At 41.1% G+C, this 14122-nt stretch overlaps 3 protein-coding genes across 6 annotated transcripts in view; 2 read left to right on the top strand and 1 right to left on the bottom strand.

Moving 5' to 3' along the window:
• Positions 1-14122, top strand: part of LOC148322901 (ras-related protein Rab-37) — a 97119-nt gene that overhangs the window by 77782 nt on the left and 5215 nt on the right. The window lies entirely within an intron of this gene.
• On the bottom strand, positions 161-5475 carry nudt9 (nudix (nucleoside diphosphate linked moiety X)-type motif 9). 4 transcript variants are annotated; one of them, XM_088316087.1, is made up of 8 exons: positions 5003-5475; positions 2659-2937; positions 2341-2430; positions 1808-1894; positions 1576-1687; positions 1328-1474; positions 1087-1171; positions 161-986 (listed from the first exon to the last, which is right to left on the bottom strand). In XM_088316087.1, exons 2-8 carry the CDS (start codon positions 2835-2837, stop codon positions 841-843), a joined length of 846 nt encoding a protein of 281 aa, XP_088172213.1. In that variant the 5' UTR covers positions 2838-2937; positions 5003-5475; the 3' UTR covers positions 161-840. The 4 variants fall into 4 exon arrangements, with proteins under 4 accessions (XP_088172213.1, XP_088172212.1, XP_088172211.1 ...); XM_088316086.1 differs by lacking the exon at positions 5003-5475 and adding an exon at positions 3314-3377; XM_088316085.1 differs by lacking the exon at positions 5003-5475 and adding an exon at positions 3161-3351.
• mapk3 (mitogen-activated protein kinase 3) lies at positions 4743-12951 on the top strand. The gene is made up of 9 exons (XM_088316084.1): positions 4743-5295; positions 7521-7703; positions 8550-8739; positions 10241-10357; positions 10425-10539; positions 10637-10768; positions 10981-11090; positions 11893-12021; positions 12252-12951. Exons 1-8 carry the CDS (start codon positions 5078-5080, stop codon positions 12010-12012), a joined length of 1185 nt encoding a protein of 394 aa, XP_088172210.1. The 5' UTR covers positions 4743-5077; the 3' UTR covers positions 12013-12021; positions 12252-12951.

Below are 14122 nucleotides of genomic sequence, written 5' to 3'. Positions count from 1 at the left end.
TGTAACAACAAACATGAAACTTTTCTGATACACCTTGTATACCCGTCTAAAGTGTTTTTTAAAGTACCATCATACATAAATGATAAAATGAGTTATGTATGAATGATCTGCAAACTGCAGAACATATTTCTGCTACGGAATATTAAAAGGGGGATCGGTCTGTTCTTTGTGAATCAACATCAATAAATGTGTGTTTAATTTCAACTACTTAAAAAAAAAAACAGTAATAGGCACTGATTTGATTGGATTAATTTCCACATTACAATCTAGGCATAGGTCGGAAAGCAATTACAGGAGTACAAGATTACTCGTTAACGCTATTAATTAATCAACTAGACTACATTGATTAACAATGGGGAATAGGGAACAATCCAGACAGATATGCTGTACATACAGTATACATATGTACATACACATTCGTTTCACTTAGTGCAGTGGTAAAGATGAAAATGTTCTGGTTGTTCCTTTCTATTCACAAGTAAAGATCAGCCTGAGAAAGTTCATTGTGATTGTACTCATCACATTTCGATTAATGAAGCTAATTGTGTTGTTCTCACATGACCACATTGGGTGAATGTGATCCTTGTAAACAATGAATATATTAGCATAATTTTCTGCATCAGAAATAATGTTGCCTTGTCTTTTGTCGCATGTTAAGCTTCCCCCGGATCAGATGTTGCTGCGCAGTGTGCGCGTGTAATGCACAAACCAATGCGATGTTGTTTATTAACAATTACGAAATCTATACTTTAGATCAAGTCTCTTATTTGTCATTATAAACTTCAAGATGTCACTTGCACAACTGTTTCCAACTGTTTTTTTTTTTATGGCAGCCAGTTGCTACCAGTGGGATTTCCTCTCTTTGGCAACCAGCTCCAGTAAATGAGAATGGCTTGCATAGAGTGGGAAGGACGAGTCCACATCAACCCACAGTACTTGGCCTGCGTCATCGCCAGCTTGCAACGGCAGCTCGCTCACACTGTTGCCTGCGTATAAACAACGAGAGAAAAATGTATTTACTAAACATGGCAATTTACAGTTTGTTGATGAAATGATAAAACACTGCATTTTTCAAACTATGCATACCATTTTCATCATGGAAGTTGACCGCCACAGTTTCCATCCAAGCATTATCAGTGTTTCTAGGGTCATCTACATATCCTTTAAAGACCTGCAGAACAAAATAAGGAGTGCATCATGTCGCAACCCAAACTCAATGTACTTACAAATGGTCATCACATTTAGCCTATTTTACGTGTAACATTTATTGTACGTTTATTTACGACAAACATGCAAGTAAAAATGACATTTTGTCAGTTGCAGTCACCTCAAAACCGGGTGAGTTGAAGAGTTGGGTGATTCGCTCATGAATTTTAGATTTCTCTAATGGCGGTACTCCAAGCGAATTCAGTGCTTCTTCCGAAAACTCTCGCTGAAGCGTGAGAGAAACCTGCTCCCCTGGATCTACCATTCCCTACAAAAGAAACACAAGGATGTGAGTTTCGTCCCAGAGTATCGTGGTAAAAGTAACGTGGACAGGAATGTGAACAAGAAAACATGGAAAAAGCCACCCACGCCTGGAATGGCCCACTCTCCGCAATCTTTTCTCTTGATGGATACAAATTGCAGGATGGGCTTTTTGGAGACATGGTGAAGAATCTTTTTTCCTTTGGCATCTACTTTCCATCTGCCAGACAATAAAATAGAACATACAGTGCATCCAAACTGCAACCAGCATGTTAGATTTAAAAGGGCAAGCTGTGAATTTGAAATAGTATAAGGTGCAGGAAAGGAAAAAATGTATTACCTTGAGACAATAGGATCCGCAGCGTGATTGGGTCCCCATCGCCCCAGCAAACCCCTACCTGTCAGCCCTGTTCGTCCATGAGGATTTCTAAAGAAGTGTAAAAAACATTGACTAAACACATTACATCTGCGACAGACTTGACGACCAGTCCAGAATGTGTACAATGTCTCTCGCCCTGAGTCATGAGGACAAGCAGCAAAGAAAGATGGATTGATGGTAACATTACATTAGTTCAAAGTAATAAAAAACGTAGAAGTGGCACAACAAGGCCAGATTTATATAGGTACAGTTCAGGAGTTTGAAAATTCTACGTTGAAAAAAAAAAAAAAAAACTTTTGGCAGAGATTGAACCTTATTGAAATTGTAACTTTTACTCACCAGAACTGAAATATTTTATACCATGACATTCAAACCCATAATGCAGGTACTGATAATAAAAACTACAATATATTATAGCAAGATTGCGGATTTGTCATTTGCATTCGATTGCACTTCTCTTCTATTCCCTTCTCTTAATACTTTGATTAACTTACAGTGGCTTTCCATCTTCTACTTTGTAGCTGCCCTCAAAGCTTCTTCTGTCCACAGAGCCATCCAAAGTATTGAACTGTGGAGCAAAGGAGCTGCAATACAAGCAAAAATAAATCAAGATTTCATTTTCCATTTTTTTTCCAAATTTGATCAAAACTATACACTCACAATTGTTAAAGCCAACTATAACTAGCACATATGTAGCAATCTGAAAAAAATATATACACATTATTGGTGAGTATGATGCCTTTTATTTCGATTTCACCTGTTTCTCCCATTGCATTGCCCACCACTGCTCAAAATACATATATGACGCTCACCCAATTTCAGGATCTGCCCATATTGGCTTTTTCGCCACTGACGGATGAGTGTAGTTGACTGGATCATATCCTGGGAAGCTCTGGCTCCAGTCCACCTCGGAATCACTCACCGGGGAGCGCTTGGTTTTGGAGGCAGGGTACTCAGGGCATCTGGATTTAATGTGCGCTGAAGATCTCATTGCGTAGACACTCTTGGAGTAGTTCGAACAATTTGAACTGATGAGGGCAATGGATGGACTGACTCTGAAAGGAAGGGCAGCCGAGCAGGGAATGACAGCCCTGCAGGGGGGAAAAAGTAAAGATCCTTTAGAAATGCACACACCACTGAGGTAAAAAAAAAAGCCACAAACTGACCAATGGAAATGGCAATCATAGCAAATCTAATAGCCTTCCATTGGAGCAATAGCCGTGATTTATGACCTAGAAGTAGTCTAATGTACTGTATATCCAACGGTTTCCATTACTCAGAGCAGCTTTAACTATTTATGGCTGGAATCCAAACCTGTGTCCGTAAGTGTTGACTGTATACGGGAAGTCCAAAATGATCGCTAAACGAATCGGGATGACCCAGTTTTGTCGCAATGCAAAACGTATCATTCCTTGAGGAAAGGATTAAATAAATACATGAATGTTCTGTAAACAATATGTCACGTACCATTCGCGACGTGACCAGGAAGTGCGCTCACTGACACGTCATGACGCAACTAAGGGGCGCGGTCACAGCTGCGCTCGTTTCCATAGAGATCAATTTATTATCCTTAAAGCGTTTCAAGTGACACAATTGAACTAAATAGATGATTTACGAAATTATCGTTTTATTAAATGTTCATTCATCTCATGTTTAATAAATACACCATGTGGATGATTTTAGATAGTTAATGTTTGATTTAAGTGATAAAATGAATTGCTTTATTGATTTCCTTTCTTGCCCTGTGACTGGCTGGCGACCAGTTCAGGGTGTAGTGCGCCTTTCGCCCGTAGTCAGCTGGGATAGGCTCCAGCACCCTCCCGCGAACCTGCACAGGATAGGCGAGGTGGATAATGACATGACATGACATTTCCTTTCTTAATGTTTGTATGCTGTCAAAATGATGTGCTTTAAAATGTAAACATGAGAGAGTTTTATACTTCCCACTGCAGCTGTCATGGCTATAAAAAAGTCTTTACACCCAAGTACAATTGCCAGGTTTTTGTGGTATAAAATGTGGAACGTACTTAATCAATGAAATAAAACTGAAGCCTTCTTGCATAAATATACACACCCTTAAACTAATACTTTTTTGGAGCACCTCTGGCTTTTATTACAGCTATGAGTCTTTTGGGGCAAGAGTATATCACATCTTTATGTGTCAATATTTGTTCACTCTTCTTGTCAAAAACAGTCTAAGTCCAAATCTGTTAGCGTGAATGGAATTGCTTGTACACAGCCCAGTTCAGAACAACCCACAGTTGTTTGATCGGATTCAAAACAGGATTCTGGTGGGGACATTTCAAATTGTTGATTTTGACCTTTGCTCTGGGACATTGTTATGCTACAAAATAGTGTTCCTCTTTTTCCTCAGCTTTCAAACAGCGAGATTTTTTTTGCTACCACTGACTGGTATTTCAAAATGATTACAATTTCCTCCCTCATGAGTAAGGCCCCACTCCCATCTGGAAAAAAATCAGCCCCAAAGCATGATGTTGTCACTGTTATGGTTCAATTTGTCACAATAGGGTATGGTCTTCTTTTGGTGATAAACTACAGCGCATTCCATAATAATTGTTAACCCTAGTTAAGATGTTTTCTTTAGCTTCCAATAACATCAGTTATTTTTTTTCCAAGTAATATAGGTCCAATATTTAAAAAAGGAGGAAAATGCAACCTTTAATTCAAGAACATTTATTCAGCGTGTGTGTGGGGGGGATCTATCTATCTATCTATCTGTCTATACATGGATTAAAATTAGTCGGATAACAATTAAATCAGAACTAATGTGTCAAATTGATATTTATTTCCGTGGTATAACTCAGCAAGCTAACTGGCCACGCCCACCCAGGTTGCGCTAGTCAAAGCTGTATATTGAGTTTTTTATATACACTGGAAAGCTAGACAGGCGGTGCCTCTTGCGAGAACTGGCAATTGGACGTAACTCCTCTCGTCTGAGAAGACAGGGTGAACAAATCGAACGCAAGTGCATCGCCGTAGCACAGCACGCGCATTTACGCTCTGTGCTCCGACCAAATCCGAGCTCGCGCACGCAATCCGTTTACACTCCGGGTGGTGTCGAGTGAGGCCCCGTTTCCTCTTAGCTCCAAACATTCCAGAGTGTGAAAGCCTCAACTTGAGACGTTCAAAGCTTACCGAGAGCGACGCTGGTTCCGCGGTGAAAACTCCCTGACAGAGCAGGCACAGGCAGGCGCGGCTTTGAGAGGAAGAATGGCGGATTCGAGCTGCACCGCAGCGGTCGGGGCCGCAGCCTCAGCCTCCAACAGCGCTTCTGCTGCCGGGGCGGCTGGCACTGTTGCGCATGATGGAGCGCCGGGGGCTGCGGGACAGAAACCCGCGTCCGAGTCTGTGAAGGGCCAGATATTCGACGTGGGCCCCCGCTACACCAACCTGTCGTACATCGGGGAAGGGGCTTACGGAATGGTGTGGTGAGTACACTACTTGTTCTCTCTGGCGTACTATCTCAAACAAGACTGCCAGTTGTATCTGATAGTTCGTTGTTGCACCCCGAACTACAATCACACGTCACCTTATGTCTCGCATCCGGACGTCGTCTGTTCTAAATCAGCCTGTTGTGTGGTTAGCAGGTTAGCCAAGTAGCTACAGGCGTGGCTATGAGCTTTACAGGAAATGCTATTGAGAAGGTTGGCGCAGGACGCAGTTTTGCTGTCCGACTCTGAGCACAGATTCCCCCCCCCCCTCCACCCCCAAGTAAAATTCAGCCGCAGTTTCAAGTTGGTCACCGATTGTGTGCAACTGACACCATAATCACATGGATCGCCGCCTCAACACCGATAGCTATAAATAATCGGCTGTGCAGAAAACGGTTTTGCAGAGGATGCAAAGGGGATTTGCGACTCTCACCGAGGCCTCCCTTTCTCCTTTTATCGCTGCTGGTGATCTGCAGCCTTGTGTGGGCACGTTGAGCAAACCTGTTGCGCACGATACGAGATCACTGCCAACTCACTGCTGTGATTGCAGTGGCAAGTCATTGCTGAGCTGTGAAGTGCGAACGTGGCCACAAGTTACGTAGGGGGGCATTTGGTCTCACTCCAGGACACAATCATCTCCGAGGAGGATTGTGACGACATTGACTTCTGTTATCGTTTGTGTCATCGCCATCGTGCAATTTTGCTGCTGTGGATATTTTCGGCAAACTGACTGTCAGCACTCACAAGCGTGGTGGAGAAAGCACTCACTCACGGAAATACTGTGTAAAAGAATACTGATTCAACTTCTCAATGTCACTACAGTAAAACTAAAAAAGTGGAGACTGAAATGTTTAAAAGTGGATGTGTACTGTCAATTTTAAACTAACATTCTTTTTCATCTATCTAATAACTATTTATCCCTTTAAGCACTGACCTTATATAGGCAGTATATAAATAAATACAATTTTATAAATAAGGCCTTCCACCAACCATTTTAAAAAAAATAAATAATAAACCAATCTTTTTCATCATTGCTGTTAATGCTGCCCGGTTCATGTTCCTCGACGTTGCTCATGATTATTTTTATTTTTTTTTTCGCCTTAAGTCCCCAAGATGCCAATCAATCCGTAAAAATTTCAACCGCTGTTCACTTTGCCTTTCTCAATTTATGTCTTTTCATCCACTGACATTTAAAAAAAAGTATGTAAGAAGCCTATTTTGGCAAAGTAAGAAGTTTTCAAAAGTAGCGACTACAAGTTAAAAAGTTGTTGTAAAAATAAATACTTGCGTACATTTCCCTAATGTATCAATTTATGTACAATAAATTATTTCTAGTGTATTACTTCCCACTAGTGTTCTCCAGTAGATAACACATTTCTTGTGTTTTTACCTCCCAAGTGTTGCTACACAAAATGGATGCATGGACACTTGAACAGCACATCTCAGCACCCCCAAAGAAATGTAATATCAGAAATTATTGTGCATTAATGACAATGCAGAGCAATGCAAATGTTTCATAAATCATGTGTAACCCCCGCAAAGTACTCTTCAAGGAAGGAAAACGATAAGTAAATATGATTGTAAGTTTGTTTCCGGAGCCTTTCTCTGCCTTTAGCTCTTCTTTACTGCTTTGTCCCATTAGAATGCACCAATCGTCAGTGTTATTTTTGAAAGCAAATAATCATCCTCTTCTGCTTCACTTGCAGTTATGTCCTCATTTGAGGCATAACCCGACTCCAGATGATGTGTGAGAATTTGCACTGTTTTCTCAGAATTCTCATGCACATACTGGCACCCTAGTCTGTTACTGAGAGCTTGCATTTTTCTTTTTTTTATGTTGGCGCATGCTTGGAAAAAATGTCAAGAATTTTTTCCATATCAGTTGCGTGGAGCAAGAGTACTCTTCAGGTCAGGTTTTTGGTCATATTTAGAAAATCAGTAGAATGTTCTTTTTGAATAAGAGGCATTTTTGTGTCCCTCAAATGCACCAGCCAGCTCTTTTATGAGCTCTACCTGGTCACGTCTTCACTTGTACACCTACTCCAAACGGCGTAGGTGTAGCATACACCTCCAGTTGTTCACAGCAAAGCGATGTGTCACATGCTCATCTCTGCAGATTAGACTTCTCCAACGCCCTTTCATCAGCTGCGTTCCTCTACGGCGTATGAATCCTGCAGCGTGTAACATGAGCCCTGATTTGTGCCTCTCTTCTCTACATCCAGCTCTGCCCTGGACCACGTTACGAACCAGCGCGTCGCCATCAAGAAAATCAGCCCTTTTGAGCACCAGACATACTGCCAGCGTACACTGAGGGAGATCAAGATCCTGCTGCGTTTCAACCATGAGAATATCATCGGTATCAATGACATTTTAAGGGCTCGCCACATCGACAACATGAGAGACGTGTATCCTTTCCTTTCAATCCGAATCAGAATGCCCTTTATTGTCATTATACTCGGTGTACAACGAGATTGGAGAGCTCCCCTCTCCTGTGCAAATATAAATTTAATAATAATTGAATAAAAAGAAGAAAAAAAGCCGTTATCTTCCCCTTGCTGGTCACGTACACACTTGAGTCACTTGTTTTCTCGTCAGAAGCAACCCGTGATAATGTAATTAAATGACACAGGCGCTTAGGTGAGGCAGAGCGCTGCTCAGTAGATCCCGGCAGTCTCAGAAAAAAGGAACGCTACAAAACGAGGAGGTTAAACGTACACTTATCGGCACAGCGCGCCTCTAAAATTGATAGCAGTCCGTCCTCTTTGTGTGTGCATTCAAAGGTTACTCAGTGTGGCTCGAAATAATGGAGAAACTTTGCCCAGCGCGCTATTTAGTTTTTGATTAGTTGACAACGTTAAACCGCATTTGGATGATTTGTGACTGACTATTTCCGTAGTTCACAATGTTGTTGCTGTGCTTTTCTGACAGCCATCGGAGATTCTTTGTGCCACATGCATCAGCACTATAAAAGCGAAAAGGAATATTAAATATATCAAATCATGGTTTATGTTTTTGACAAAAGACTGGTGTGGTTTCATAGGATGAGATACGGAAGTTCAGAAATCCTGTCCTACAAGTCAAGCTCGAATGAGTCGAGAGTCATTATTGATTTGATTTTGCCAAATGTATACTTGAACCCACAGGTCTGTCGATCGACATGACGGCCGGGTCAATTTTACAGAGCTGTTACATAATGTATGTGCCGATGCTATGCAACTGCGCAATGCTCCTTGACTTGAGTGCACCTCAAGTTACATCGTGCAGACGCTGATGGAGACAGATCTGTACAAGCTGCTCAAGAGCCAGAAGCTGAGCAACGACCACGTTTGCTATTTCCTCTACCAGATCTTGCGAGGACTCAAGTACATCCACTCTGCCAACGTGTTGCACCGCGACCTCAAGCCCTCCAACCTGCTCATCAACACCACTTGCGACCTTAAGGTCAGCTCTCACCAGCCCTGCACAAGTGCACACATGCAGTATACGACACATCCGCATCCTGTTTTGTAGCTGTTTGCAGTCGGTAACCAGTATATACAGTAAAATCCCGTGAATAAGTTTTTTTTTTTTTTTTTGCTAGAGAAATGAAAAGATCCCAAATCGAGGTTGCATGTTATAGTGCAATATTTCCATATACTAGGATACTAAAAAAATAGGGGTACCGTATTATTTACCAGTACAGAGAGAATAATGCTGTAAAAGGTGATTTTTAAAAAAAAAAAAAAATTTATTTTTTATTTTATTTTCTTCCTCTTCTGTATATTTTGGTGCTTATTATTCACAGGATTTTGCGCCAGATATAGCAGTTGCTCAGGTCTCACGTAGCGACCAGTCACTGATCGTCTGTTTTCTAAATTTGGTCATGTGACGCAAGCTGAGCCGTGATTGGTCATTACCTGAGCAACTGTGATGTCATTTTCAGGCGGCAGCAACTAAGCCGTTCACTCTTTACACTTTAAAAATTGTAATGTTAATTTTGTGCACCAACTGCCAACTCATATTAGCCGTTCCTAGTAAGGACTCGCAAGTATGTATTTATGATTCACCGAGGACATGCCATATATGAAACTAGAGATTTGCGGCCCCCTACCCGACACACTATACCGTGCTGTAAATAAGAATGCTGCTAACATTAGGAGGACCATTTTCATTTTTTGCTCGTCTTCCTTTGGAAATGGAGTCGCCTGAGGGCTCGCAAAAGTTGCTAATTAAGCAACACTTCAGACAAGTCTTATTTCTTGCTCGTGACTTTGCTTGTTGTAGGGTTCACATGTGCTCTTAAAATAAACGCACTGCCTAATTATTTTGCATTTAATTTGACTACATGGTCATTATGAGTGTCTGTCAAATACTGTGGGCGTGCCGGATGTGGCCGCAGGTCCATACTTTTAGCGTAAGGTTTCGGATTACGTTCTTTCAAATTTACATAATTATGTAGCTACTAGGTTTCCCTCTGTCTGTTTTACAGCTTCTCAGCACACTTGCAAGCTCTCATTAGGCAAACTTGAAGCCTCGGATTAGCCGATCATGTGGGAAGCAGAGAACAAAAGCAGCACCTGTTGCAGTGGCTTTCAGATGCGTTTTACTCATGCGCAAAAAACAAATACAAGTAGTCCTCCAGCACAAATGGCTATAATCATATTCGCATGATGCAATTGTGTTAATCTCATTGAATATTTTTATGTGCAATAGCATGGAATATTTAAGTTTACATAATGGATTCACAACTGTTCAAGGTGTGATTACCAGGAAACCTTCAAGTGAATGCAATAAAAAAATGTAAGTAGTAGACCTCATCATATCAACAGCATGACTTGAGCCTGATCAAGCTTCATTTTGTTAGATTTTAGCCATTTGGAGAGCTTCTTGGCAATGAAATAATATTTGAGGTATATTATCGTATTGACCTAAAGATTGATGACAATTTTTTTTTTTCTCCAAGATTTGTGACTTCGGCCTGGCGCGTATTGCCGACCCCGAGCACGACCACACAGGATTCTTGACCGAGTATGTGGCCACGCGTTGGTACAGGGCTCCAGAAATCATGCTCAACTCAAAGGTTAGTGTGTACGTGCCTGTGCGTGTCTGGGTAGTTTGTCAACGTGTGGGCTGTGTGTGTGCCTCAGGGCTACTCTAAGTCCATTGACATCTGGTCAGTGGGCTGCATCCTTGCTGAGATGTTATCAAACAAGCCCATCTTCCCTGGGAAACATTACCTGGATCAGCTCAACCACATTCTGGGTGAGCTCTCATTGTTGTGTGTGTGAAAACGAAAAGCTTTAAGTACATGTTTAAAAAAAAAAAAAAAAATGTTCCTTATAACTCCACTCTTATGTAGGTGTCCTTGGCTCTCCATCCCAAGAAGATCTGAACTGCATCATTAACATGAAAGCCCGAAACTATCTGCAGTCTCTGCCTGAAAAACCCAAAATCCCCTGGGAGAAGCTTTTCTGCAGGGGCGACTCAAAATGTAGGGTAACGAAAGATTTCACATGACTTTTTGATTCATTCATTAGGAACTGGGAAATCCCCAAACTTGTTTTATTTTTATTGCATTTATTTAAACATCACTTTTTTAAAAGTTGGCCCGACGGTGTCCTATTTTTTTTTTTTTGTTTGTTTTCGGTTTCACATTTTACATCATTTCTGATGGTTGATCTCATGCAAGTATTTCTAATGCAGCTTTGGACCTCCTGGGCCGCATGTTGACCTTTAACCCCAACAAGCGTATCAGTGTTGAGGAGGCGCTGGCTCATCCTTATCTGGAGCAGTACTATGACCCCACAGATGAGGTATGCATAATTCCCGCCTCACAGTTAAATGGTCGTGGATTGGAATCCTTTTGCATTTTCTCCCCGCCGTGTTTGTGTGGAAATAGTTTGCAGGATGGTGGTGAGCCAGGAAGAAAGAGTGCGTAAAGGACAGAAAATGTTCAAAGTTTGATGTCAAGTCACATGCAGACTGGCTATGGCTTCTTAGCAAAAAAAAAAAAAAAACACACAAACACACAGAACTAGCCAACTCTTGTTACATTTGTTGACACACGTCACTCACATGGCCTGAACCTGCCTTTTAAAATCAGACACACTCATACTTATAAATATGTAGAATGGCAACACCAAGCAAGACAAAAATCATACCATCTCACGTGCAGTACTGTCTAATCGAATGCATAAGATATTCAGCTTTTGCAAAGTTAATAATTCACACGCGATGCAGCCACTCCATTTTGCTTCCGTTGCTTAAAAATGTGATAAATCAACAACCAGTTATCCCTAACAGTTATGATAGTCCTGATGGCTGTGAGAGCTTTTGTCTTTATTTCAAGTTATGCACTTTGTTTTTTTTTTTTTTTTTTTTTTTTTTTTTTAGATGCGCTTAGCATGGATTTTGTTGTACCAGACCAATACAAACATCAGCACTGCACCACATCAATTAAAATCTTAAGCCTATGAATTATTAAAGACTCTGTCATGTCCCGTTTGTGTCCTTTTGTGAGACCAACCTCACCAAAACATAATATCCCTCATCATATCGCGTGTCTTGAGAGTCTTGTTTGACAGAGTCCACTTTTGTGCCCGTGTATGTTTGTAGCCAGTGGCAGAAGAGCCGTTCACTTTCACCATGGAGTTGGATGACCTTCCCAAAGAGAAGCTGAAGGAACTCATATTTGAAGAGACGTTTCGCTTCCAGGAGACCTATCAGGGCTCCTGAGACACACGGGTAGGTTCAAAAAGAGGTCCTTGAACGCACCATTTTATTTTAGAAATGTCAACGCAACTTGATGAAATGTGGGAGTCGGAAGGGCACCTTTTATGGCGATTTAAAAAAAAAAAAAAAAAAAAAAGAAAGAAAGAAATAGGCTTGTCAGAATGGGAGTCGATACTGGCGCACTGTAAAGTAATTTGCCTGATGAAAATATGGATGAACCCCTTTTTCTCTCCTTCCTGTAGTCTAAAAGTGTGCCAACGCCCACCACAGGCTTGGAACCCCAAGACCCCCAGATGACATGCTTAAATATATGAAAATGCATCCTCAAGAATACAAGGAAAAGATACAAACTATGACCATTGGCTGCTTTTCTTTCCATTTCCACTGCAAGAAAGCTAAGTGTTTAAATTTGATTTGTGTGGTTAGGTGCGGCCGTCGTGTCTGCTCTTTACTCTCCCCGTTTCTTTAAAAACATTCTTCCCTGGTCAGTCCAGCCCCTCAACATCATCACCTTTCACTACCCAATTGATCTCGTCTTCTTCATTTCCCCCCCCCCCCCCTTTTCTCTCCAGCTTTCTTGCCGCTCTTCTCATATAAAGTACTATTCCTTATTAACCAACATCATTATTCTGTCTTGCTACATACATGTACATTAGAACTTGCAATCGAGGGCTAAAAGATTGGGGGTGATTATTGTGTGGGTTTATGTACATTACATACAAAAACTTTAAAAAAAGAAAAAGAAAAAAAGCTTTATTTTCTTCGTTTTAAGTGAACTTGTCACGGCGTCTATTCGTAGGCAATTGTTTGCTTTCAAATCTGCTTGTATTTATATGATCTCTGATTCATCTGTGCAAGTCATTTTAAACGTTTGATGTTTTCCGTCAAATGTTTTCATGGCATGTTTACAGTTTTTTGTTTGTTTGTTTTTTTGGGGGTGGGGGGCGGGATTTTCTAAATGATGTTAATATGAATGCATGCATTCCTGAAATTAACCAAAGTGGATGAGAGATGCAAGGAACTAGTGTGGGAAGTGACCATGTGTTATGTTTTTGAAACATTTCTTGAGCTGCAGCTCAGACAAAGGGCAGACGGATTGAACGCACCCTCTATTTGCATCGAGTCAGTCGCACTAAGGTGTGCTCAGTGGAGTCAGACATGTTGCCAAGTCCCACTAAGCTCCAGAATACGCTTGAATGCTTTCTGCAGTGTGCACCTACTTAGTTATTGTTCTGTATTAGAGGTTGTATGACCAGTAAAAGCACAAATGGAAACCGGATGCATGCGTGCTTACACTTAAAGCACTCGTCTCCCTCCTCTGCTCAATACGAAGACCAAGGAGTCATCATGGCATCCTGTTACCGCTTCACAAGTCTATCTCAGTTGGCTAGCTTATCGCAATCATTCCTCACAATCATTACAAGGAAGCATTAATTAAAGGTGAAATTTCAGGTTGAACTTAAAACTGCTATTATAAAAAGGAGGTGGATGGCTAAATTAACAATTATGTCCCAGTCCAGTTATACTTGCTATTTTATTTTGTGACATCATGAGACCAAGATGACATTGCCAAGTTGTGACATATTTAGAAGACGCATGGAATGATCACCGAAAAGCATCCTTCTGAATGTAATTGTAAGTTTTGAATACATTTAATGTTCACCCTGAATTTTACTCAAAATTCAAAGTACTACGTCCCTAACTTTATGTGAGTAGTTGTATGTATTCTGGAGCATGGTGGTATAGTGCCATCCCACTGCGCTGTTTTGACGTTTACACTGAACTGTCATAGAGGGCCAGATGGAAACAAAATATCTACTAATGGGCTCTAATAAATGAGTCAAAGTCAGGAAGTATTTTCAGGTTTGGAATTTTTTGCCTCTGTAATTGTGTGTGAGCGTGTATTAGTGTGTACAGTAGCTGTGGTTGGATTGTTTTTTTTTTTTTGTTTTTTTCAAGAGCAGCTCCCTCTTGTGACGACTGAGGGAACTGCATGTGACTTAAACCTACAATCCCCACATTGCCCTCAGCCAAGCCACCAATCTTTAGTAGCTGTGTGTGTTCCTTTTGTGCTCCCATCTTCTCCGGTGTTTGGCCGTTTGTTTATCCAGTT

Source organism: Idiotropiscis lumnitzeri, chromosome 15 (genome assembly GCF_059441095.1).
Source record: "Idiotropiscis lumnitzeri isolate Australia: NSW breed Sydney's pygmy pipehorse chromosome 15, RoL_Ilum_1.0, whole genome shotgun sequence".
In the NCBI taxonomy this organism is placed as follows: Eukaryota; Metazoa; Chordata; class Actinopteri; order Syngnathiformes; family Syngnathidae; genus Idiotropiscis; species Idiotropiscis lumnitzeri.
The sequence above is the reverse complement of the archived record's forward strand: the minus strand, read 5'-3'. Positions and strand labels throughout refer to the sequence as shown.